Here is a 27,615-nt window from a genome sequence, read left to right on the forward strand (position 1 = left end):
CTTGCGCTGATTGGGTGTGCCCACTCGGCATGCTAGGAAAGGCTCAGTGCTGCCTGGGGGGATGCGCGGGAGCAGGGCAGAGGCCAAGAAGAAAGCACATGCAAAGAAAAGGGGCTGGCACATCTAGTGGGCTCAATCAAGATGAGCAACTGGTGTGGAGTTTTCTCAGGAAGTTGCAGACCTGTACAAATTTAATGCAAAGTAAAAAAGTGCAGGAACCTGTGCCTATGCAATACATTCAAACATCTGACAGCAGAACTTAGACAACCTCTCTCCAGACATCCCTCCCTGGATTGAGGTTGTAATGAAAACGTGAAGGTTGCCCAGCTAATTCGCTAGTACCGGAACCGTAAAAGTAAATGGGCCATATTTTTTAACTGACTCCTTAATAAGCCTAATTGCCCATTTAATTTACAGCAGACTCATGCATACAACTGCCAACTGAAATATCATGCGAGTGCGTGATGACGTCTTTGATCTCTGCTTTCAATTACACAGTGTTTATGTGCACATGAGAAAGAGGTTTCAAGTGCTTACAGTTTCAGCTATTGAAACATTAAGCTGTCTGCCTGCCCCCTCGCATTGAAAATCCTGCCCTTGCGGGCACTTTATCCTGAGTCTGGCAGTCAGAAACAGGACTTTTCCCCACTGCCCATCTCGAGGATGAAAAACCAGGAAAAAACCTTCTCTTTCACCTTTTGATAACTGTGAGCAGAACATAGGAACAGGAGTAGACTATTTCACTCCTCGATTCTGTTCTGCCATTCAATTACATCATGGCTGAACTATACCTTTACCCCATTCAAAGACTTTGATTCCAAAAACTGAACCCAGTATTCCCAAAGTGGTCTGTCCAAAGCTCTGTGAAACTGAACCATCCTTCCTGTTGAATTTCAATTCAATGGTCCTTCCTGAAACGAGTTTAGATCATTTAAATTTTCTGTCTAATAAATGAAAGACCAAAGTGCAAAACTACCAAAACCCCAGACTTGGCCCAACAGTTTATTCAGAGTGTAATGATCCTAAATCAGATCCTCAAGGTACAATCTGGTAAGGAACCAGTAACATTTTGTTTAAATTTGCAACGGTTGAGATTCAAGATACTTGCTGAGAAAATTAAGCTACAAGGTTCCATGTTGTTTGAAAGAGCAAAATAAACTTTACCATACAAATTCAGAGAGTAATATAATGTACAAAATCCATCCAATACTCTAACATTCAAGGACAATTAGAGTACAGGTGAATTAATTGGAAAACTGCAGTCAAACTCAGCACACTGCACAATAAATGGCACATGCGACCAAGTAAAATCCCATGGCTTTCTCAGCAACCCATCTAGCTGTCAGTATCTGCTGTGAGTTACACAATGTTGTTTTGTTAGAACTCTGTCTTCCTTATGAATTATTGTAAGTCTTCACTCTTTCCTTTCGAAGAGCTAACCTTGGAATTTTCTCCAAAAACAGCTCCAACTCGAACTCCCTCAATGGCTGCTCACCTCCCAAGATTACAGTCTCTTCTTTCGAGGCAAACTTCATGCTAAGTTTTGCCCTCACCCACCCCTGCCCATGCCCCCTCATACCCCCTTCATAGCCACTCATCCAGTATCCATCAAGTGAAGCTCTCAGGAGCCATGTGGGGATGAAAACAAAACTTCTCGCAATCTAATAGAACTCCCAAATTTGATTCATAGACTTGTTATTGGCGAAATGTTTCCAGATATTGGCAAAGTATGATAGTGGGCGGGGAAAGAGCGTATTACTTGGGATTTAGTCAGAAAACATGAAGGAGTGGCTCCCATCATGTTACACTGACGGGAAGGCTATGATTGTGCACACTCTGCCAGAAACTTAGTCACTTGAAGATCAGGGTACCATTTTTAAAGGCCACTGCAGCAAACAAGTCTTCACGAGGAACCACCTCATGCACCCTCCTACCCAGCACTGCCCAGGCACTGCCCCTGACATTATCCCCTCATATCGGCTGACATTTCCCCAGGAGGCAGTCGCCAGGCAGTGACAGGGCCAGTATTAGGGGGCAGTGCTGGGGAAGCTCATGGGTAGTGCCCAAGCATGACAATCTTGCTCTTGAGCGATGCACTCACCTGAGGTATTCTGGGAGATCTACTCGCAAGGTGTATGGCTTAGGAGACCAGTTAGGTTTCACACCATTCTGCCCTCACACCAACATAAATGGACTTTCTTATGGGTGAGGTGATTCAGGAGCAGGATAATGAGATAATAATACATTCAAATTATGTTCATGATGTTCAACGTTGGGAAATATGCTACAACAGTGATGGAGAGGGGACAGTCGAGCCATACATTTATGTCAGCGTAAAACTCAATTTAGAAGTCTCACGAGATTTTATGTTCCTGCCTCCAAATTCAACAGACAAAAATGGGAGTGGAAAATACCAGGCATAGTGAAAAGACCCCGGGGGCGATTCTCTGAGCCCCGCACCGGGCCGGAGAATCGGAGCAACCGCACCACGACGCCCGACGCCGGCGCGTGATTCTCCGAGGTGCGGAGAATCGTCGCCATTTGCGCCAACGCATTTGGCACGGCGCCGGCCGCGGGCCACTGGAAATGGCGGGGCCGCCGATTCTCCAGCCCGGATGGGCCGATTGGCCGCTCCGACATGATCGAGTCCCGCCGGCGCCGTTCACCCCTGGTCGCTGCCGGCGGGAACTCTGCGGGAACGCTCAGGGGATGGCCTGGGGGGGGAGGGGGGCTCCCTCACCGGGGGAGTCTCCGATGGTGTCTAGCCCGCGATCAGGGCCCACCGATCAGCAGGCTGGCCTCTCCCCCCCGCACCTACCTTCTGGCGCGGCCGGCCCCTGAACACCGACCCCATGTTGGGTTGGGGCCAGCGTGCGTAAGAAGATCCCCGCGCATGCGCAGGATGGCGCGGCCCAACTGCGCATGCGCAGGTTTGAGCTGGCCCAACTGCGCATGTGCGGATTGGCGCGCCGCCCTATTGGCACCGCGCACAGAGGCGCGAACACTTGGCCGCCATATCGAAATATCGCCCCCCCCCATTCATGAAAACCATTCAAACATTTTAAATCTCCTCAAGTGGGTAATCTGTTATAAAAACAAACACACTCTATTCAGTAACTGCATCGTAGACAGCTAGTGCTTTAATGGGCTCCTTACTCTATCAGTGAAACTATCAACTCAGTCTCCCCCACTGAGAAAGCTGGGGCGGGATTCTTCGTCCCGCCGCACCTATTTTCTGGCCCAGCAGCCAGCCAGTGTCAGGAAATTCGTGGGTGTGAGTGCGCTGCCAGTGAAGTGGAGGATTCCGTCGACAGAGAATCCATCTCCTGGTTTTGTAGCTTTTGAAACTTAGCCAAGCATTCACAATGACACAATAACAACCGACGGTAAATGGCAATTAAGAACTCGATTGAACATTTAGAACAGATGTGCCTGTCCATCAAAGTCATCCAGCAGAAAATGTTTTTTTTTAACTCTTACCGACAACTTCAGCCTTTTATCAATTTTAAAGAGCAGGGTATTTTTTTTAAAATTAGATAATGACACTTAAACAGACCATCACTCCTTCAAGAGCATTACGTCTACTCCATACATCTGTGACTTCCACCCTGCCGGTGAAATCCCTTGGAACAGCCAAAATGAGGTCTAGGTTATATACACTGACTTCATAATGGCCCGTCTGAGTTCAGGTTTCTTGCCTGTGTAAATCACGCTGTTCGCCCTTCCCGCTATTGACAAAAATTGGATCTGTTGTAAATGGGGATGGGACCTCTGCACCAGAGACCATTTGTAAAAATCTGTGACGTCTTTCTGATTCCATGAAAATCTAGCCCAACGTTTCAAGTAGCTGATGTTTTATCCAGGTGTTTTTTTGCATCAGTGCTGGAGGAGCTAAGTAACAGGACGAAATCAGGCGCAGAAATCTCCATATATCATATATTCAGAATTATGTTGTATTTGCAGCATAGAAACCAGCCATTCTGTCCAACAAGCCCATTCCTTTATATTATTGAATACATATTCAAAGAATGATGTGAAACATTACGACTATCAATTAAACTAACCTGAAAGATGTGTAAAAGTTCAATAATGTCTTATTCATTCATGTTTGATTGCAGTTTCTACCCCAAATAATACGGTTATTGTTCCAGGAAATTTTGTCCATGTTTAGTAAACCCGACTCCCGATTCAGCTGAATTAAAGGAACTGCGCAGAATTAATAAAGAGTTTCAGGTAGGTAATAACTGTGATAAACTGCTTGATCTGTTATACCAATTGAAGGGTATGTGACATAGAACAGTGTTGTTAATTTTCAATGGCCAATTAAAGTTGTCATTTAGAAAAACTTGTTTTGCCTTCAGCACTAAAAACAGCTGTAGTTTCAGCACACTGCTGGTGTGTAGTCCTTTTTAACTCACACGCATGATGAAATTAATTATTTCTGACTGATAACTGCATGCATAACAGCTTTAATTGACAATGAATAAGTGAATCCATGATCCCTGGAGAGTTCAACACAGTCATCTTCAATTATATATTCAGGTGTCATTCTCAGGCGGGTGATAAATAGTGCAGCCTCTTAAAGATGCATTTTTCAACAGTTTCAATGTAATTATTACAGCCCTGCTAAAAGAAACATAGACCATAGCTCGCAATCATTACAGCATAAAACAATTGTACTTTAGTAAGCAGCACATTGTTGTGTGAATAGGTAAAACCATCATTTCTAAATTAGTTTGCACATTACGGCAATGACGAGACTTCCAAAGTACATCATTGGCTGTAAAGCATCTTAAGGTGCTATATAAATGCAAGTCATTACCTTTGTAATACCTTCTACTTCAGCCTGGTTGCCATTATGCTGAAGATTGAATGCTATAAGTCCACGGCACGGTAGCACAGTGGTTCGCACTGTTGCTTCACAGCGCCAAGGTCACAGGTTCGATTCCCGGTTTGTGTCACTGTCTTTGCGGAGTCTGCACGTTCTCCAAGTGTCTGCGTGGGTTTCCTCCGGGTGCTCCGGCTTCCTCCTACAGTCCAAAGATGTGCAGGTTAGGTGGATTGGCCATGCTAAATTGCTCTTTAGTGTCCAAAAAAGGTTGGGTGGGGTTACTGGATTACGGGGATAGGGTGCAGGTATGGGCTTAAGTAGGGTGTTCTTAACAAGGGCCAGTGCAGACTCGATGGGCTGAATGGCCTCCTTCTGCACTGTAAATTCTATGATTCTATGAATGGTGTTATGATTCCTGTAGAGCCCAATAACCTGAAAATAAAGGAAAACACCAACAATGTCAATGTAAATAATTGAGGGACAAAGCTTCGCTATTTAACATTTCATTGCAACAGTCAAACTCAAACTCAACATAAAGTTAAGCAAGCATTAACAGAAAAATGGGGCCGGATTCTCAGGCCTCCCAGCCGTGTGTGTTTCCCGGCAGTGGGAGGCGATGTGCTGTTCGCTGGCGGAAATATTCTCTGCTCCCACATTGTCGGTGGAAATTCCCATTGAAGCCACCCCAGTCTGCCAGGAAGACCGCGGGCGGAGGTGCGTTGCTAACAGAACCAGGGAATCCTGCCACCAGCGAACGACTAGAGAATTCCGGCCATGATAATTCAATAGGAATGATGGAAGTCATTTTAAATAGTTCATTCAACATAGATGGTCTCATGAAAGTACAAACATTCCTCTTGTGAACAGAAACCAACACTTTGAGAAACCTGTTCGGCTTTTTACCATCAACAGCTCTACCTGCTTCTTCCCAAACAGGAATTCCGTGTGTGTGGGGGGGGGGGATTTGTCCTTTTTGGTTATCAAGCTTCCATCTTCATAACAACCTTAAGTCACATACTGGTTCATGCCTCTTAGTTAAATACTTGCCTCTCCCGAGCAACCTTATCTAGAATCTAACTTCTCAAAAACGATATCATAGCCAGGAAATCCATTAACCTCTGTTCCAGAACTCGCTTTGTTCAACTTTGAATTAAAGGAATATCTCACAAATATAAGTTTTTGAAAAATGCAGAGTTTTTCACCGCAGGGGCTGTTTTGACACAGGTTAAATATATGCTAAACTCAGTTGTAAATCTGGCCCATTTCACTACAGAGGCCTTCTTATTAGCGTTATTAAATAATAAACGTATTGCACCAACATACCCACCAACATGGGCACTATGCGCACTTGTGTCCCAGGAAGCTGGTTTTGCTTCAGACTGTGGGGTAACTATTTTGTGACACACCTGTTTCAAGTTCCGTCACCATTTTTGCATGCATGGTCTGTCCTGAAGCACCAATGAAATGGGGGACCACTCACCCAATTTATGTAGGTGGTCATAGAATCATAGAATTTACAGTGCAGAAGGAGGCCATTCAGCCCATCGAGTCCTTGGCCCTTGGAAAGAGCATCCTACCTAAGCCCACATCTACACCCTATCCCCCTAACCCAGTAACCCCACCTAAACATTTTGGACACTAAGGGGCAATTTATCACGGCCAATCCATCTAACCTGCACATCTTTAGACTGTGGGAGGAAACCAGAGCACCCGGAGGAAACTCACACAGACACAGGGAGAACGTGCAGACTCTGCACAGACAGTGACTCAAGCCGGGAATCGAACCTGTGACCCTGGAGCTGTGAAGCAACTGTGCTAACCACTGTGCTACCATGCCACCCATGGCGAGCCAGCTCCTGTGGTGTTGAGGATCATTTACATAACAAAATCATTTTTTTAATGTTTACTGGTAGCAGCATGAATTAATCAGGAAGGTTAGGTTTTGAACAAATCTTCACTGAGCTAGGAACAGAAATATGTGTGATATGCTTTGTGGAAAGTTGCAAGTGTATGCATTTTTCATTGTAATTTCTCTGAAAATTGTTAAATATTTTTTCGCTTAGATAAAACTGGAAGAACTGGTTGCATCTGGGAGATTTGACGAAAAAGAAGATTTCACTGTGATACTTCAACCCTTCCTAAAAACTGCAACACCTCCATTAGATGAGGTAAATTATTCAATCCCACATTTCTACTTCAATGGAATTAATAGTTCTTATTGGAAACACATTGCATATTGTATTGGATTGTAAGATCACATGGGGTTAAGGATAATTTATTCATTTGGATAAAAGGCTGGCTAACCAACAGAAGGCAGGGAGTTGGGATAAATGGGTCTTTTCCTGGTTGGCAAGATGTTACTAGTAGGGTTGCCACAGGGTTCGGTCCTCGGGTCGTAAATATTTATTTATTTGACTTGGATGTAGGGATAAAAGATACTACAACCAAATTTGCAGATGACACTAAAATAGGTGGGATAGTAAGTTGCAATGAGGAGATAAGAAAGTCACAAATTAATATAGATAGGTTAGGTGGGCCAAAATTTAATGAATGGAGTTTAATGTGGATAAGTGGGAAGTTATTCATTTTGGTTGGAGAAGTGGAAAGGCAACTTATCTAAATGGAGAGAAACATCTGAGTGCTTTGGTGCAGAGGGATCTGGGGTCCTCGTGCATGAATCTCAGAAAACTAGTATGCAGGTACAGCAGGAATAAGGAAGGCAAATGGCAGTTTTGCCTTTACAGCTGAAGGACCAGAGTATAAAACTAGAGAAGTGTTTCTGCAACGTACAAGGCATTGGTGAGACCGCACCTGGAGTACTGTGTACAGTTTTGGTCCCCTTATTTTAGGAGGGATGTAGTTTCATTGGAGGCAGTTCAGAGGAGGTTCACTAGATTGATTCCAGAGATAAGGGGCCGGATTCTCTGCCCCGTCGCGCCACATTTCTGTTTCAGCATGCCGGAGGGATGCTCCGTTACGGCGGCTGGTCAAAGAAGTTTCCCATTGTCGGGAAACCCCTGGGCTGCCGGCAAAACGCAGCATCCTGCCGGTGGAGAAACCAGCCCAAGAGATTTGTCTTATGAAGAGTGATTAAGCAGTTTAAGCCTGGAGTTAAGAAGAATGAGAGGAGAACTAATTGAGGTATATAAGATGGTAAAAGATATTGAGAAAGTAGATGTGGAGCGGGTGCTTCCTCCTGTGGGGTAATCTAGAACGAGAGGTCATGGTTTTAGTATAAGGGGTAGCAGATTTAAAATAGAGATGAGGAGAAATTACTTCTCTCAAAGGGTCCTGCATCTGTGGAATTCGCTACCCCAGAGTGCAGTGGATGCCAGGACATTGAGTAAATTTAAGGAGGAGACAGACAGATTTTTAATTAGTAATGGGTTGAAGGGTTATAGAGAACAGGCAGGAAAGTAGAGTTGAGGCCGAGAGGGGATCAGCCATGATCGTATTGAATGACGGAGCGGACTGGAGGGGCTGAATTGCCCACTCCTGCTACAATATTAGGGGCGATTTTGCACCCACATTAGCCATCAGCGAGAACAGTGACACAGGCGCAAAACCTCAAGGTTTTGGGTTTTTCCATTCTGATGTTGCAGGGTGTCAGATACCGTTTGGTAGGGCTTAATGAAGTCTTTGTAGTGTTAAGTAGCTTAAATGTATGTAGATACAAATTACAGGAACTATGCACATATACACAGTAAATGGCTCAAGCTAGGGGCCGGTCTTATATCACTGTGTGGGCAGTACTGTATCAGTCCCACGTTAATCCTATATGTGCCATGCCCTGATATTACAATAGGGACAATGTTGCCCATGATGAAATGACTTGCACATGCGCAGCCTGAGTGACGCCTTAAGCTATATACAGTTTCTGTTGAAACAACGAGAACAGCCGTCATGACGTTAGTGGACAGATAAGCATTCAAATTACTCAATGTACAATGAAGACTTTCAGAATATAATCTCTCTTACATTTTCTTCTCTCAAGGGTAGAATTAAACTCTCTGGTCAAGAACGTTAGGGAATCAGTTGCAGTATAAAGTTTTGTCTTACATTGTTCTGAAAATACCCCTCAAACCAACATCAAAAAGCATGTATACTGTGTCAGTGCCAAACTCAGTTGCAAAGGTAAAAGATCAGTCATTTAAATAGCGGAGTCAAGCACTTTGCTGAATTATTGTTTCAGAAATCAATCTTCCATTAAGGTCATCTAGCCACCCAAGCTTCTCCATGTTGTTTGATTGAGTTCCGGTCCCCTGCACTCAGAAGTTGCACAAAGCTCTTTAGAATCTTGTGAAAAGATTCAAAAGGATTATATCTGATTTTTATTTATTCATTCAGGCTGGGGAGATTGATTACTCCTTTTTTAGTCCCGACTGTTTCCATTTTACCATCAAGGGACATAAGGAGATGGCAAAGGCACTTTGGAATAACATGGTAAGAATGAAACTTCTAAATCCTCTACCAGGGGGGATAGAGAGCTGTTTTATATAACAGAAGAATAAATGCTTATTCCTTCAATGGGCTACAAAAACTTGCATTTATACTGTGACCTTTACTCAATAAAGCACTTTGTTTTACATTATTAAATAAAATAGGGCACTGAGGTACATCAGGCGATATTAGGGTCGGTGTCAACCAGGTGTGTTTTAAGGAGTGTGTAAAAGGAGGAAAGAGAGGGAACAAGATGGAGAGGTTCAGAGAAGGAATCCCAGAGCTTTGATCATAGGCAGTTCAGGGTACAGCAACCAAACACTGCGTGATTATAATTGGAGTGTTCAAGAGATCAGAGTTAGAGGAGTGCAGATATCTCGGGAAGGTTGTAGGGGTCGAGCAGATTACAGTACTAGGGAGGAACCAGACCATGGAGGGGGATAGGAGTTTTAAAATGGTGGCATTTTAAAATCTGAAGCCAGTGTAGGTCAGTGAGCACAGGGGTGATGCGTGAATGGGATTTGTTGCAAGTTGAGACACTGGTAGCAGAATTTTGGATGACCTCAAGATTACAGGTGAATATGTAAAGCTGGCCACGGCGTTAGATGGATAATAAAGGCATGGATGAGGAGTTCAGCAGCAGAGGAGCTGAGGCAGGGCAGAGTCGGGCGATGTTGCAGAAATAGATGGCTATGGAAATGTGTGATTGAAAGCAGTGGTGAGCAGTCTGGTTCAGTCTCAGACATTTCATTAGGGAGAGGGCTGGAGTCAGTGGATAGGGAGGGGCGATATTGGCCGAGCCTTACCAATATTTAATTGGCAAAACATTTTCTTCATCCAGTATTGATGTTGGATTTGATTTTGTTTATTGTCACGTATACCGAGGTACAGTGAAAAATATTTTTCTGCGAGCAGCTCAACAGATCATTAAGTACATGAAAAGAAAAGGAAATAAAAGAAAATACATAATTGGGCAACACAAGGTACACAATGTAACTACACAACACCAGCATCGGGTGAAGCATTCAGGGCTGCAGTGTTAATGAGGTCAGTCCATAAGAGGGTCGTTTAGGAGTCTGGTAACAGTGGGGAAGAAGCTGTTTTTGAGTCTGTTTGTGCGTGTTCCCAGACTTTTGTACCTCCTGCCCGATGGAAGTAGTTGGAAGAGTGAGTAAGCCAGGTGGGAGGCGTCTTTGATTATGCTGTCCTCTTTCCTCAGGCAGCGGGAGATGTAGACAGCGTCAATGGATGGGAGGCAGGTTTGTGTGGTGGACTGGGCTGTGTTCACGATTCTCTGAAGTTTCTTGCAGTCTTGGGCCGAGCAGTTGCCATACCAGGCTGTGATGCAGTCAGATAGGATGCTTTCTATGGTGCATCTGTAAAAGTTGGTAAGAGTTAATGTAGACATGCCGAATTTCCTTAGTTTCTTGAGGAAGTATATGTGCCTATACATGTTGGATAAACTGTTTGACATTTCTGATCATTTTAGAGGATGTTATCGATACCATGTCAGGAAACTTGCACTGGTGGGCAGAATGGCTCCAGTTCGATGAAATCACAACATTTTTTTGATCGTATTGATATTTCACCAGACCAAAGCAAATCTCCCAAAATGATGAAATAATGATTTTCCTTTTAATGGACATGTGGGATTAGTGTGTAGAAGGTGGAGGGCTGAGTATATTTTGGGATGAGAGGGAAGATAGGCACTTGTACATCTCACTAAATACTGGGAGGAACATAGAAGTATAGACATAAATATATGTGTGTGTGTGTGTGCATGCATGTGTGTGCGTGTGGTCAGATGGCTAAAAGGTATTAAAGAGCGTCTTTAGGCAGGAAAATGAAGTAGAGAGGGACAGAGATGGAGTGATACAATTCCAGAGGTAGGTTTGGGTCGAGGTAACTGAAAGCACAGTCACCAGTGAGGGAGAAATTATCATTGAAAATGTACAAGAGACCAGAATTAGAGGAGCACAGATATCTTGAAGGTTTGTGAAGTTGGAGGAGATTTCAGAGAAAGGGCGGGGAAAAGCCCTGGAGGAATTTGGAAAACCAGGATTAGAATATTAAAATCAAGACATTGCTTGACCATGAGAGTCAGTGATGAGAGTCAGCGAGCACAGAGTGATAGGCGGGCAGGAACTGCTGTGAGTGAAGTCGTGGCCAGCAGCTAATGACATGTTTTTTTTTAATTCCCTTCTTTGTTCCAGCTTCAGCCGGAAGGCCAGAAGGTGGAAATTTACTCAGTTTCCAAACCAGTGCAGCTCATTTGTCCAACAAAGGTATGGCAGAAAGGTTGTGACATTTGGATGAATAATTTAATAAGGTAGTGTTCAATTTAGGATAAGATATTTGGTGCATTCTCATATCAAGATTTACAGCTTTAGAAATACGTGGTGATTTTTCTCTGCTGATTCTGTTCAATGATTATTGAAGAAAGAAAATGTTTCTTGCCGCGTAGTACAATAAATTCCCATTTCTAATATTCCTGTGTCAGCATTAATGACTCTCTGGTAAAGTACAACACATCACAATTAGTTGCTGGGCAAAACTCCCCTTTCTCTTCAATAAACGTGAGAGAACTAAATCCAAATTGCGAAAACAAATTCAAGAGAAATCCAAGACGAAAACAAAGTAACCAAACTTTCTTGGTTCGGGCATGGTAAAGGTGTGACTGCGAGATCAAGGCCAGAATTTTATGGTCCCCTGCCGGTCAGTGTTTAGCCCTGCAGGATGGCTTACTCAAACTTCAGTAGGCAGGGTTGTGCCTCCAATACTGTCCCATTTTTAAGATCAAACACCTCTCAAGGTGTGGGCCCTCTGAATGCTCCTTCTCCATCTCCCTTCTATATCACCATCCCCAACCATCTCCCAGGCCTCCTAACAATATCGTGAGATACCCATCCTTGCACTTGTCCTTGGGCTCTGGCACATTGGGCTGGATTCTCCATCAGTGAGAAATGTTTCTCCCCATCATGTATCTTTCATTTTTCATGTATCTTTCATCAGTGAGAAATGTTTCTCCCCATCAATCCTTTCAAGTCTATTAAACATCCTCAGAACTCCTATCAAACACGTTGTGACTATCTAGTTCATGCTTCATATGTTTTGGAATATAACCTTCATTTTAGGAACTAATGTTTTAACCGTAGTAAAATCTGATTGAGAAACTGCTCAAAGCAGCCCTGAAGTAAATGCAATTCAAACAAGCTTAGAATTTATTACACTTTAAAATTTAGGGTCATGTTGACTTAAAAGCTTAGCAGCTAGAAAGGTAAGGTCATAAACAATAAGTGGGCTCACTTAGCTAAAGAACTGGAGACTTTGGTCAGGAGTCTCCATTTCTGAGACCATGGGCTGGATTCTCTGGTCGCTGACGCCGAAACCGCGTTCGACGACCGGATGGAGAATCTGAGTTCCCGACCAAATCGGGGGCGGTGCCGCTTTCGCGATGCTCCAACCCCTCCAAATCGGCATAATCGAGAGTATGCCGCGCGCCGTATCGACAGCCTCAGGACTTTGCCTGGCACCCGCCCTCCGATGCTCTGCCCCCGACTGGCTGAGTTCCCAATGGCGTGGTCCACGTGTGGTCTCATCCGTCGGGAACTCGGTGTGGCGGCTGCAGACTCAGTCCAGCGCCGCCACAGTCGGGCATGGGGGGACATTATTTAGGGTTGGAGGCATTGTGAGGGGTTGGTCCGGGGCTTGCGAGCCGGCTGAAGGAGGGGACTATTTTGCGGGCCAGGTCCATGAGCGGCTGTCGCCATGCTGCACGGCGCGGCCGCTGCAGGCCACCGTCGTGCGTATGCGCGGCCACAGACCCGGCAATTCTCCGAGGCATATCGGCAGCTGAGCCGGGTGCTCAATGCTGCCGTCCAGCTAGCCCCCAGCAAAACTGCCCATTTTATGCCAGTTTTTCTGACTTATTTACTTTTATGACAGAAAACCTGGTGCCGCACCTGGACCGATTCCATTGAGAGGCTAGCATCGGTGCCGCCTGGAACACAATAGATTCCAAGGAAAAACGTTACGGGATTCGCTGGGTCTGTGATCGACACTCAGGAGGCTGACAAGCTGCTGCCGCACAAACACACTGCTATCCTGACACACACTCATCCCAGCCAGCAAGATGGCACTGGTTGCACAGGAGTGTGCCCAGACAGCTGCATGGTTGCCTTACCGGCTGCGGCAATGGCGTTCCCTGCCTGTCCAGCCCAACCCCACAGCCCACCTCCTGGCCACCCCCACTACTCCCCCCGGCACAACTGTCAGCAAACTATGGCGATGTTAAACACTTTCCGTACCCACCCCCCTCTCTCCCTCAGCAGCCGCCACGCCGGTTTTACGAATTTTAAAAGCACAAGTGAACCACGTCATCGGGAACTCGGTCTATCGGAGGCGGAGATTCGCGGAGGCTCCGGAAAACACCGGGTCAGGCCAGCTATTGATATGCAAACAGTGTCGACTATATGTGTGTGCGGCCTGGATCGCATTGGTGCTGGAGCATTGCGATTTGGTGTCAAATCGGCGGCTGCCGCGATTTTGGCGTTGGAACCAATTCTCCGCCCGATCGCCTTTCCCGATTTTGGCGTCGGCTGACGGCGAATCCCGCCCATCATGTTTGCAGTTATTCCGGTAAAAGTTATTCAGGTGTTTTCCCAGAATTAAGGAAAGCGTTTGAATTAAAAGGTAGCTGAGTTGCATTTCTACCTGGGAACAGGGCCATTGTGTGTCACATTTCCATGGTGATGGGTGAAGCTTAGTGAGATTTCTTATGTTGGAGTTTATCTCTGTTAGGACATATCCAGCAGGAAAGGCTGCTTGTTTGGAAACTGCAACTTAGCGACTGTGTCATCTCTGGGTCTTATGTAATTTATAGCTCCTCGAAGTCAAGAGATAAAGCCAGATCTACAGCTGAAGGAGAGCAAATAACTCTGCCTGTGATTGGGAGCTAATATTCAGTATAAAATGTTAGAAAAAGTGGGAAAGACGAAAGACTGGAGGCTCAAAGAAAACATTATCCTCAGTGAAAGGCAGTTAACCTTGAGTCAGTTGACATTCTGGATGTAATCAGCTAGGTTGCATTCTGGAACCATAGCAGGCTATTGAAACCAAGGGTGTCTCCTGAAGTTTTAAGCCAAAGCGCAGGAGTCACAGGGTGGCTTGTGCTTGAGTTGTAGAATCCAGACTTATGAGGGCTGTAATGATATGTATACATGTAGGTAACTAAAGGGTTAATTATAACATCTAGCTGTAACACTACCACTAGTGGGCACCACTAGATCCCACTATAAGTATCAGCTCCCAGAGAATCTTGGTCTCTTTCAACCCAGGAGTGACTAGACGGCAGTAGTGTATGATAGATAGATCACAGCACGTGTAGTTTTGAATCAGTTAATACATTAAAATTTAATTGCTTGATTACTAGTGATAGTTCTGTGGAGTGTCGAACTCAATTATGATTAATCATTACTTAGTAAATTAGTTTGCTCGTGGTTTCTTCAAGATCACACCATCAGATCTTCTGGATATATAGCAACTAGTAACGATACATATTACTGAACCCAGTAATGTAACAAGGGCCGGTAAAGAAATGGGAGAGGGGGCTTTTTTAACCAAAAGCTAATGGAAATTAAATGAAATCTTGCACCTTGAAGAATAACTGGAACACTGAAGAGAAATCAGAGTGATTTCCAGAGAGCTGCGATATTCCTTTGGTTTTGGCCCAGACAAAAAAAAAAACTTTCAAGATTTCCTAAGGTTTTCATGACTTCTTCGGCGGGAAGTAGAAGGAAAAACGGCATTGCCCGCCATGACCAGCCAGTAGCAACTTAAGTCACGTGGCCCCGGACCTCTTCGCCTCTGGCTCCTTCCAAGGATCTGCTGAAGACCATGCTGGTTTTTCTCAAGTAACCCATTTCTCATCTCACTGATGCCCCATTTGTGAGAACTGGGCAGTTTATAATTTTATGGAGATGGGGGCTTTGGAGACAGGAAGGGCAATGTGTTGGATTTGTGCAGATAGCATGGGTCTCTATAATCTATAGTGTTCAGTTAATAGTATTTACATTGTTTAATTCTTTTTGATATATAATAAATTTTGTTTTTGTTTAAAAAAGTGAAATCATGTGGCAGGCATAGTTTTGTTGATTAACTGCTGGTAGTTCAGGTTTTTCACTAACTGAATCACAGAAAATACCACTTAACCTTTTATTTTCCAGGGAATATAAGCCTAGTTTATGCAATCTCTCCTCATAATTTAAGCCTTTGAGTCTTGCTAAAATGATGTTGCATCTGCACTGTACTTCTTCCAAGGCCAGTATATTCTTCTTGGAGTGTGGTGGCCACAGTATACGGGATGTGGTCTAAAATAAATGTTCGGCTGCTTGTTAGTAACACAGCTTCTTGGTCTCTTCGCAGGAACACCCTTACATTTATACCCGATGGAACAGTGTTGCCTCTTTGCCTCCACCATCCACCAGTGTGTCTGCTGCGTGGGCACAAATAGATGTCTCTGCATTTACCTTGCCTCTTGTGCTTTTTGTCAACTTTACTTGATTTGCTTCAATCAGGCTTACAAAATGTTATCGAAATGTATATAAATAATTAGCATCAAAGATGAATTTCCGCTGTAAATTGGTGCAAGAGAACAACTGGGTGCTCTCAACTACAAAGAGTGAAAATGCCCAAGTGCCCAAATATATGGCTGCAATAGATTAATGTTTTGAAGACACTACTCACTCCTTTGTGACTATATTAAAAGAAGTAACATGGATTCATTGAGCTGCTCATACATTTTTTTATGTGGATGTATCGGTTTTAACAAAGATAATCAATGTTGCTGCCCATGATTTTCTATGCGTTAAGATGAATGAATGAAATGTGCTCGAGCAGTATATTTAGGTCGCACTGGGCTGAGTGCAGGGGTGGGCAGGCTCAAGATATAAGTGCCGCTGACTGGAATACTAGTTTGACTTCATCATTCCGTGGGCACTTTGCTCAGGACCGGCGAAGGTGGGACCCAGCAACCTGCCAAAATTTGGAAATGTGATTAATTCATTGTGTCAATGAGTTTATTGTCAAACGTCAAGGGCCGGTTCGGAATTTTAGCAGGGGCCCATGGGTTGCACACTGGACCAAGATCAAGTCCAGATATATGTTGGCGGCAATACAATGCCCCGTCATTAAATTAAGTGGTCCATAAAAAGGCTGAGAGATCTTTGAGGGTGTACAAGAGCGTGATGGAAAGGTAGATTGCAAACAGAATTGGAGCCATTACGTAGCCTAGCTTGCCTCACTGGTGACAGGAAAGGCATCTGATAAGGCACCATTATATGGGCCCTTGCAGCATTGCCTGCCATGACCTGCCAGTAGCAACTTAAGTCATGTGGCCCTGGACCTCTTCGCCTCTGGCTTCTTCCAAGGATCTGCTGAAGACCATGCTGGTTTTTCTCAAGTAACCCATTTCTCATCTCACTGATGCCCCATTTGTGAGAACTGGGTAGTTTATAATTTCATGGAGATGGGGGCTTTGGAGACAGGAAAGGCAATGTGTTGGATTTGTGCAGATGCAGGACATTATTTATTTCAATGAGTGACTTGTTGCTATGATTGAGGAACAGGAAGGGCTTCCATTCCCTCAATGTTCAGCTGGTCTGTGACTTTCTGCATGTCTGTACCCACTCTCCTGACTATTGCCATGACACTATCATCCTTTGGCAGTCTAGGCTAGCTCACCGTTTCATTGCACCCCTCCATGCATGGATTCTAGGGGACAAGGGATATCCCTCAAAGAGATGGCTATTCCCCGCTTATGTGACCCTGAGTCATAGTCAAAAGGCACTACAATGAAGCAGAAGAGGAGGAAGGAGGAATAGAAGACATAGAACAGAGAGATGGCACAAGGAGGTGACCCTCGTCCGCACAGGGCTGGGAGGTCTCATCAGGATACTATCAAAGTCAGGGAACATCTGATCCAGGCACGTTTCACATGAGTGCTCTTACCCTGGAGGACTGGGTGCTGTGGGGCTCACTTTGAAATGTCTGTGAGAATGCTCCTATTGAAGACGCAACCTTGAGCTAACCCACTCTTATCACCATTGCTTGGTACACATGGGTTCAGCGGTCTTTCCCCCCCATATACCTTCACCACTGGCATCCAGCCCATGCATCTATGCACCAAACATGCGACAGATTGTTGCCTGCACTCTGTGCATGTCAGTGTGCTGCTCCTGCATCCAATCCAAATGCTGTTACATTTGGCACTGCATGAGGTTGGTCTTTTTCTCAATGGAGCAGCTCATACGTTCTAAACCTTGATCGATACCTGTGCACAGGAGCTGAAAGGGCTCTTCCATTCTCAGACCATGAGCACACACTGCTTCATGGAACTCTGACATTTCCCTGCAGGCCACAGTTCACCTGCCTTGCTTATGACTCATGGGACTGTCCATCTGCACCCAGTTGAGTGCAGCTGCGTCCTCTGAGGGGGGACTGTCCACAGCTGCCCTCCACTGTGATCACCTAATAATAATAATAATAATCTTTTATTGTCACAAGTATGAAGTTACTGTGAAAAGTCCCTAGACACCACATTCCGGCACCTGTTTGGGTAAGCTGGTACAGGAATTGAACCCGCATTGCTGGCCTTGTTTTGCATTACAAACCAGCTGTCTAGCCCACTGAACAAAACCAGCCTTTCTGACCATTTTGCCAGGAGCATGTGTCTGAGAACCCGACACCCCAAAAGATCAAGTCCAATTAGTGACCGTTTCCACTCCCAAACAGGATGCAGCATCTGAAAATAAAGGTGACCTCTTAATCCCATCCCTGGAGGAGAACCCTGCCCTAGGTATTGGATTGTGAGTTACACTGGAAGAATGAGTTAGAATAGACAAATTAATGCTGTGAGGATACCTGGGAGACAGGACATACTTGTAGCCACAAGGAACCACAAGAAAATAAACTTCACAGGGCAGTAACCCTGGTGACAAAGGGGAAAAGAAAGTTGCTATGAGAGTTTGGAGATGAGAGTAGACTTGCTTATTGGATAATCAACTCTTGCATCTTGCTGTAAGAGATGCACAATGATAGGCTCCCTAATGGTTAGCTGAGCTACAGTTCAACCGAGGAATAGGAAGAAAATCAGAAAGCCAAGTATTGGATCAATGTTGATAGTTATCTGCAAAATCAATGAAGCACAGCGTACTCAAATCCAGGGTAAAGACAGTAATAATCACTGTTCCACCCTTTATTTATTTATTTTCTTTTTAAATTTAGAGTACCCAATTCATTTTTTCCAATGAAGGGGCAATTTAGCGCGTTCAATCCACCTACCTTGCACATCTTTGGGTTGTGGGGGCGAAACCCACGCAAACACGGGGAGAATGTGCAAACTCCACACGGACAGTGACCCAGAGCCGAGATTCGAACCCGGGTCCTCAGCGCCGTGAGACTGCAGTGCTACCACTGCGCCACCGTGCTGCCCTTGTTCCACCCTTTATTAACAGTTTTACGAAAACTACAAAGAATCTCTGGATTGCTCAAGAAGAGAATTTGCTTCAAAGGGCAATTGACAAAAGATAGGCCAACAAAGAATAACTAGCCACTTAGAAAGCTAACAGTGACAATGTACTATCTTGGCATAAAGTGACACGTTTGAAGATGACAGCTTGTCCTAGTTAGACCTCAAGAGATTAGGTGTTAGAAAACCACTTTTGCAGAGAAGATGGACAGTTAGCCAAGGTGTAAAGAAGAATTTCTTTTTATCCTTTAAAAGAAAAGAAAAGGCTACAGTCAGCAGGGAAGGTGTAAGGCAATATCAGGACAAGGCCACGATCTACCCTTCATTGTAGGCATGATGCAGCTTCTCCTTTAAGGTTAGATGTTAACTGTTCATTGAATGATTGGCAAAAATAATCATCCATTGTAAATTTTAACTGTATGTTTGTGTGGCATAAGTTTGCGACTGCATCTTCCCTATGGGTGCAAATCTAAAATATATAGACATTCGTCTGAAATCCTACAAAGTGGGTAAAATAAAACTAATAATGTCATCGAGTCACAGAGGTCCAGAGCACAGGAAGGGCCTTCGGCTCATCATGTCTGTGCCTAAAAGAGTTTATCTACATGTAAAAAAAACAAATTCATAGTCTCACCCTTTTCTTATTTGCACTGTACAAGAATTGGGATTCCTTCACCATTCTACAAGAAGTGTCACTATATGCCTAATGTTTCATCATCACACTTGGCTTTAGTAGGTCTGAACTCAGCATACACTACAATAGATTCAGCCTTTTCTAAAATGAGGAACACGTTGAAATACAGTGGGAATCATAAATTCATCTATAGTGACTAGGTTATTTTTCAATATTGCAGAAGATAGTCTGAAGCAGCAGTGATACTTTGAATGTATGCTCTCAGCCAAATACTATTTAAATACCTTGGCAGTCATATTAGTCAAGATTTTGTTTATAAAATATGAAGGACAAAAAATAAGCTCGCACCTTTCAAAACGTATCTTTTAATATCCAACTCCAGAGTTATATGTTTTCCAGGTTAGTTATTTCCATTTCAAAAATGTATTATTTTGAATCCATCCCAGTCATCAGAACTGCCCCGCTCACAGTTAGTTGTGACAAACTTGGATAGGACATCTTAACTAGCCATAGTTTATCCCCTGAGAAGAGTGCTTGTACTTCATTGTAATGCCTTATTTGATAGTATTAAGTTTCACCTGAGGAAGGAGCAGTGCTCCGAAAGCTAGTGATTCGAAACAAACCTGTTGGACTTTAGCCTGGTGTTGTAAGACTTCTTACTGTGCTCACCCCAGTCCAATGCCAGCATCTCCACATCATCAGTATTAAGTTTGGCATTGTAACTGAATGTAATCTTTTAAATGGCTACGTCAATGTTTATCATTGGCAAGAGGGTATTTTATGCTAATGTAAAATGAATTATCGAGTTAGTTACAGACATCAAGGGCGGGATTCTCCGACCCCCTGCCGGGCCGGAGAATCGCCGGGGGGGGCGGTGTGAATCCCGCCCCGCCGGCGACTGCCGGATTCTCCGGTGCCGGTTTTTCGGCGGGGGCGGGAATTGCGTCGTGCCGGTCGGGGGCCGTTGGCAGTGGCCCCCCCCCCCCCCCCCCGGCGATTCTCCGCTCCGCAATGGGCCAAGTGGCCGCCCATTTTCGGCCAGTCCCGCCGGTGTAAATCAAACAAGGTCCTTACCGGCGGGATCTGGTTCTGCGGGCGGCCTGCGGAGTCCTTGGGGGGGGGGGGGGGGGCGCGTGGGGATCTGGTCCCGGGGGGGGGGCCCACACGGCGGCCTGGCCCGCGAGCAGGGCCCGCCCTTAGAAGATTGCAGATATGGCCGAAAATGGGCGGCCACTTGGCCCATTGCGGAGCGGAGAATCGCCGGCGCGGAGGAGAAACATGTGCACATGTGCTGGGATCACGCCAGAACCCGCTGGTGCTCCCGTGCATGCGGCAACTTGCGCCTGCCGGCAGAGGCCCTTCGACGGTGGTTGGCACAGCGCCAATCCCACCGGCGCCGGCCTAGCCCCTGAAGGTACGGAGGATTCCGCACCTTCTGGGCAGCCCGACGCCGGAGTGGTTCACGCCACTCCTTGGCGCCGATACGGCCCACTCCGCCGGATAGCGGAGAATCCCAGCTCAAGTTCTTCTTAAAATATTTTGTCTTCAATATCTTCGAAGCACTATTTTCTCTCTCCTGATGGTTTCACTCTTGTTCTCTATGATCCAGGAGCTGGAGGCTTTTGAAGGAATTATTGAAATTCTCATTGACATCACAATTCCAATACATTTTGTACTTCGTTATCTGCAAATACATCCTACGTGCGGACTTACCTGGAAACATCAGCAATGTTACACTAAAACTAGAGCTGCATATCCCTAAAAGAAAAGTTAATCACCCTGTTTTTTTGGTTATGTTTAGCAGTGCCAGTTAAAATGGTGGATGCCGCACATTTTATTGTGGCCTTTGGCCAACCATAATGTAGCTATGTTGAGTCTATTTTACATCTGAATTGGCAATTAATGATCATGAATGGGAAATCATTCATTTGTCCAGTTATGAGTAAACAAAGCTTTGCTTAAGTACCTCAGTAAGGATCTTGTAAAGTAGAGTAGTGATCACGTTAGAGAACTCAGTGGGAATATGTGGTGGCCTGGCATAATCCTTAAATTGTCCACATGAAATACTGTCCGTGTGGCCACAGTCTCTTCCTTTATCATTTAAAATGCTTCAATAAAAGACCCCTTCTATGCTTTACCTAGAGTAAAAAGATTCAGCTCTCTGAGATTGAGGTTAGGATGGGAATGTGGAAAAAGGCAGGAATTAAAGAGTTAACAATGGCTGTGGTATGGGAGCTGCACAGAGGAAGAACGCCAGAGCGATCACCGTTTTCAATCTAGCAATACTTTCTCCTTAGAAGATTGCAGATATTTTACGTAAAGTTGGCTGTCAAGACTGCGAGTAATAATCCAAGTTGATCAAGGCAAGTGGACGGTGTGTATCAAATCCATGGATCTCCTCCTCTTTGGACAGAAAACTTCTGTGTGGTCTCACTAGTTATTTTCCCCAGATCTGAGATTCCCGCCTGGGAGCTCAAACCTGGAAAATGGCCCTTCCCTCATAACTTTACAGGATTCAATTCCTTTCACCGGGAATCTAATCCCAGAGGTATGACAGACAGAAAGAAAACGATTGCAAATGCTGGAAATCTGGGGGGGGGGGGGGGGGGGGGGTAAAAACAAAGTGATAGATGTGCCTATCCTCTGTAAAGGGCAAAGATTAGTTCACATTTTATGCAGGTAATCCTAAAGAGCTGTAATCGAAATGCTGGTTTGCCTTTTCTCTTCGTCTCTGACTGACCTGTTCTATACGACCGGCGTGTTCGAGATATGTTGCATCAATTTGTGAGCTGAAACCTTTTCTAACATGCCCTAAATAATCCCAACTGGCAGCCCATTGTAAATTCAAATGGGAAAGCTAGCTCATATTCACATCTGACTGCGTCCCTGAAGCTGTTATAAGGGCAAGTGTTGAGGGGGGGGGGGGGGGGGTGAGTGAGAGTGGACAGAAGGGTTGAAGGGGTTACAACAGCCGGGTTTGAGGATAGGCTAGCTTAACCATTTGAAACAAACATTTATTTTTAAGCAGCTTCAGAAGAGATATGGGGATGTGAATATCACCAAAGCAAAGCTCTTGGAATTGAGCTCTGATGAAGGATAGCACTGAACCATTAACCTGTCATTCCCTCTTTTATAGGATCATTAACCTCTTGCACATTTGGAACATTTTTTAAAATAAAACCTTAAAAAAGTCAAGGCGAGAAATTATTGCTCGGAGCGAGTAGACCGAGGCCTAATGCGTTTCTATGACATTCCTGGCTCTGCTATTTTAACAGCAGGCCTTAACACATTTAAAATGAACAGGTTAATGCTCTGTTGAAATAGCAGACGGAGGAATGTCAAATGAACGCGTTAAAGCATCCGTTTGCTATTATTGGCAACCGAGTTATTCTTCACCATCCTGTCAAAAAGTTTTATTTTTCACGTCATAAAATCAGAACTACTCAGCAGGCAACTCAGCATCTGTAAAGAGAAAAGAGACAGGTTATGACATTTTGGGTTTGCACCTTTCATCAGAACTATGCTGGAAATGACATCCCTTACACATTGCAATCATTTGGGGGGAAAGAAATGATACACTTAAGTACACAGCTCTCCGATCTGCAGGACGAGACAGGCAGGGAGATCTGACTTGTATGCTTTCAGGTTGACATGACTTCCTGTGGTCTTGCCATTTGCAATCTATTCTGCTCGTTGATTATTAATGTTGCATTTCAGATTTGCCCATGAATGCTAACCGTCGGATCCATTTGTTTTCCACCCCTTTAACTTATTTAAGAGCCTTCTTGTCTGTTTACGTGCAACCGACAGTGAGGGAAAGTGACCCCTGATTGGAGCCGACAGGATTCAGTCGCAACTTCGAATTGGCCTGATTGCTTTACACTGTGACAAAAGGGAAGCATCCATGTTTAAAGCGGCCTTTCTGCTGAGTTTTTAAAAAAATCTGTCACAGCACAAGGGGTTAAAAGCCAACTTCAATCACGGAAATTGACTCCCATCTTTTCTTAATGCATTCTTGTAATGAAGATCTTGCCACTTGACTGAAAAGACACTTAATTCAAATACAAACATGCAGGGCGGGATTCTCCAGTAAGGCCAGGTGAGATTTCCTGGGCGGCGCACTCTCGCCGGCAGCGGGATTCTCCATTCCCGCCACCTTCCAATGGGATTTCCCATTGTGGCCACCCTACACCGCCGAGAAACCCTCGAGCATGGGTGCGCTGCCAGCGCAATGGAGAATATTGTCGCCGGAAAATCCCACTGGCAGTGTGTTTTGTTAAATTGGGTGTTTGATTGGCAGCCTCAAAAAAAGTTAACAGCTAATTATTTACAAACAGTTTGGCCCTGATCACTGCTTGAGAACCAGTGAATGTGCTTGGGACTTTCACAGAGGTGATAACTGGTCCCCGATAGTCAACATGGGTCTTGTGGTGCTGTGGCGCAGTGGGTAGTACCCCTGCCTCTGAGGCAGAAGCACTGGGTTTGAGTCCCACCCCAGGACTTGATGGCCATGGAACGTGTGTTCGTAATGTGGCCAAACAGGTAGAATGTCAACCTGAAAATCCTTTCAAATATGCCATGGGCTGGCAGTAAGAGCCGGAGAGACTCCTGGTCAGCCATGCTTCTTGTGGAGTGACACCCTTCGAGCATCCGGTAACAGACTAGCTCCCTCTCCCGGGAATTACTAGCTATGGAAACAGAGGAATGTTTGTCTCCGTGAAGCACTCAGGAAGAGAAAGAGGAATATTCACAGCGATTCTGCCGTATGTTTCTGAAGCACATTAGCTGGGTCAAATCCTTCCAAAGTTGGTGAGACTCAGCAGAAGCACAGTATTAATCCAGGAACTGAAGAAATCTAAAAATAACACTTCTGCTGATTGACTTGGCCATGCTGCAGTGAGTGAAAATGCTCCTGAGGATTTAGAGAGCTAGGACTAACCTCAAGTCCGGTCTGAAATATGGAAACCAACCTTAGCTAGAGGGAAAAGACGTGCGAAATCCTAAAAGACAGATTTTATGGTTGTGTGCCTCTGGCAGGTGAGATCCTCGATGGGAGTACACATTCATAATGCTGTCTCTTAACTAGCAGTTTCAAATGGCATTTATACATCGTGCTTTCTTCCCAAACTGTGTCAGAATCCTTTCTGGTTGAAGCAAAGCATGGGAATGATCAGCCAGACCTTTGATTCCTGGGGTTCCAAATAAGTACCTGAGAGCAACACTGCATCTCTGACCCTATCATTGAAATATCACAAGTACCTTGTGACATTGCACTGCTTACTTGAAAATAAAGATTTCAATAAACAATGTCATGAGATTGATTTCTGACTCATTTGTGCACCACTGATGGTCCTATAGCATACCACATGTTATCAACATTACACCCAGTGGAATTATAATATTCAGGTAGCACCGTATATCAGGCCAGATCAACTGGCAAAGATCATATCCTGAAGTTGTCATCTGTCACTCACTGCACGGGCTGAAATGTGGGTCCCTGGCCCTCCTGCTACCCCTCCCTGGGCCAATATTGTAGTCAGAGAGGAGCCTGAAAAGGTAATTCAAAAGTAGTAGTCCTACTCACAGTAAAGAAATACAGCAGCCAGCAACACCCCATGTCCCTGCCGGGACCCTCCTGAGATGCCGGCTCCCTTCTAGGCGGGCTGTCATCTTGGGAATTGACAAACCGCGCTGTGGGCCCCTCAGGCCGGGGAGCTTGTCTTCCACGAGCTCCATTGGGGGGATCGATGGGGTCATCTCCATGGGTCTTGTGGGGGTTACAACATCCCTCCACCCCCCCCCCCCAAAGTCCGTAAGTCCCTCTGTCACAGGGGTGGAGGAGACTGCCTTCCCCAGTTGTGCCTCCAGCAGTTGAGGGGCATGGTCGGGCCGACCGTCTGGGAGGGGCACCGTTGGCGACTGTTCCCTGGCGAGGCTGTCATCCGAAACCGTGGATGTCGGACCCTCCACCTCATGCATCTCAGAGTCTGGGCCCCAAGGGGATGATGCAAACTGGACCCTTTGTGCCGGGCAGGCGGGGTGGAGAATGGTTCATCCGCTGGGGTCGGTCCTGATACTTACTCCCTGCTCTGGAGGCGGTCCACATGCTTTCACACCGTCCGCTCCTATGTTTTGTCATGCACAATACCAGTACTGTCTGTTCCACGCTGCTCCTAGTGTCCATCGGGCACCGTATCTGAAGTTTCTGATGTATACCGTAATCCCTGGCTGAAAACGTCTGTCTTGCCTCTGTCTGCTTCAGTGCTGCCTCTGGAGATCTTGGGAGGGATTCTCCGGTCCGCCAGTCGTGTTTTCCAGTGCAGCAAGGTTTTCCCTTCCCACAGAGGGCCAATGGGGTTTCCCATTGTGGCCACCCCACGCCGTCGGGATACCTGCGGGCGTGGGTGCCCTGTCGGCAGAACCATAGCATCCTGCTGACGGAGAATCCCACTGCTTGTCTCCGTTCCACTTTCCCACTAATATCGGGGAATGTTAGGCTAAGGCAGGTTCTCAGCCTCCGGCCCATCAGCAGTTTCACCGGTGTCACTCTGGTCAATATATATGGTGTCGCCCGGTAGCTGAACCATGGGTACTGAATGAGAGGCACAGCTTCTCGATGGTAGCCTTTGAAGTGGTGGATGGCATTCGATGGTTGTCTAACCATTTGGAATGGGTGTCCAATATCAATAAGAACATTGAGCTCTGAAAAGGTCCGGCAAAATCTGCATGGCAGGCACACCCAAGGCCACCCCAGCCGGTCCCATAGATGATGGAGCGTGACTGGTGGGAGTTTCTGATGTTCTTGGCATGTGGTGCATTGTTGGGCCAGCCGCTCAATGTCACCATCCAGGCCTGGCCACCATACATAACTCCTGGCGAGCATTTTCATCTTCGACACCCCAGGTGTCCACCCCCAGGTCCTGAAGTAAAACCCATCTGCCCTGACTCAGAATTAGAATGCAAGCTCCCCACAGGAGGATGCCGTCCTCCACGCTGAACTCTTGCTTCTTGACCTCAAAAGTCCCCAACTGAATAAGCAGTTTCCCTTGCCGACCCCCATGCAGGGTGACATGGCGTAACTTCGCCAAGACAGTTTTCTTCTGCGCCCAAGCATGAACTTGTGCGGTGGTGACAGGCAAGGTTTCCATAAAATTTAAGCTCGTTGCGACCTCGTCAGTCACTGGCGGAGATGGGAGTGTGTTGGCCGCAGGAGTCGGCTCAGACCATCCGCATTTGCGATCTGCGTGCCCCTTCCATACTCAAACATGTGCTCGTAGACCGCTAAAAGGAAGGCTGTAACTTTGCAGATGCTATTGGCAGAATTCTTTTGTCCTTTTCAAACAACCCAAGCAACGGCTTGTGGTCTGTTACGATCATGATGTGATGCCCATGTACACACTGGTGGAATTTTGTCATTGCGCAAATGACGGCCAGCCCTTCTTTCTCAATCTGAGCACAATTGTGCTCCGCATCGGCCAAATTCTGTGTCGTGTAGGCTATCGGTCCCTCTGTACCATCATCCATGCGATGGGATAATACCGCCCTGGTTCCGCCTAGGGAGGTATCACAAGTGACCAAAAGAAGCTTTGAGAGGTCATAGTGGGTCAATAAACCTGATGACAACAGTCACTGCTTCACTGTTGCAAACCCTGAGAGTTGCCCAAAACTGTGCTTTTTCAATCAGGCATAAGGCAATGCGAGGATGGTTGCCAAATTAGGAATGAATTTCCTGTAATAATTCACGAGTCATAAGAATGACCGCATTTAGGTCGTGTTCTCAGGCCTGGGGGTTTGTTTGATTGTCTGCACCTTCTCCTCTACTGGGTGTAAGCCGTCCCAGTCAACATGGTCCCCTAAATATGTGAGCACTTTCGAGTGAAAGACGCATTTTCTGCTCTTAAGGTGGATGCTTGCCTCAGAAAACCGGTGGAGGATTTGCTCTAAGTTGCTCAGGTGCTCCTCTTCCCTGGCTCCAGTGGCCAGGATGTCATCCAAGTAAACCGCCTCCTGCAGAAGCCTTTGGAGGATGTTGTCTGTGACTCTCTGAAAAATAGCACAAGCTGATGACACCCCGAATGGAAATCTTGTCTATTAGTAGAGGCCCCCATGGGTATTAGTCATCACAAACCTTCTGGAAGCTGCATCTAGCTCCAATTGGAGATATGTGTGATTTATGTCAAGTGA

General features: G+C 45.6%; 1 protein-coding gene across 1 annotated transcript in view; it reads left to right on the forward strand.

Annotated features, from left to right (window-relative positions):
* Positions 1-16,049, forward strand: part of LOC140407920 (phospholipase B1, membrane-associated) — a 90,504-nt gene extending 74,455 nt beyond the window's left edge. The window contains exons 12-16 of the mRNA XM_072495114.1: positions 4,152-4,233; positions 6,895-6,999; positions 9,179-9,274; positions 11,485-11,556; positions 15,695-16,049. Coding sequence (XP_072351215.1) covers positions 4,152-4,233; positions 6,895-6,999; positions 9,179-9,274; positions 11,485-11,556; positions 15,695-15,832 — 493 coding nt within the window. The 3' untranslated portion in view covers positions 15,833-16,049. The remainder of the gene's footprint in view (positions 1-4,151; positions 4,234-6,894; positions 7,000-9,178; positions 9,275-11,484; positions 11,557-15,694) is intronic.
* Positions 16,050-27,615: the final 11,566 nt, after the last annotated feature.

This window comes from Scyliorhinus torazame, chromosome 2 (genome assembly GCF_047496885.1).
Source record: "Scyliorhinus torazame isolate Kashiwa2021f chromosome 2, sScyTor2.1, whole genome shotgun sequence".
In the NCBI taxonomy this organism is placed as follows: Eukaryota; Metazoa; Chordata; class Chondrichthyes; order Carcharhiniformes; family Scyliorhinidae; genus Scyliorhinus; species Scyliorhinus torazame.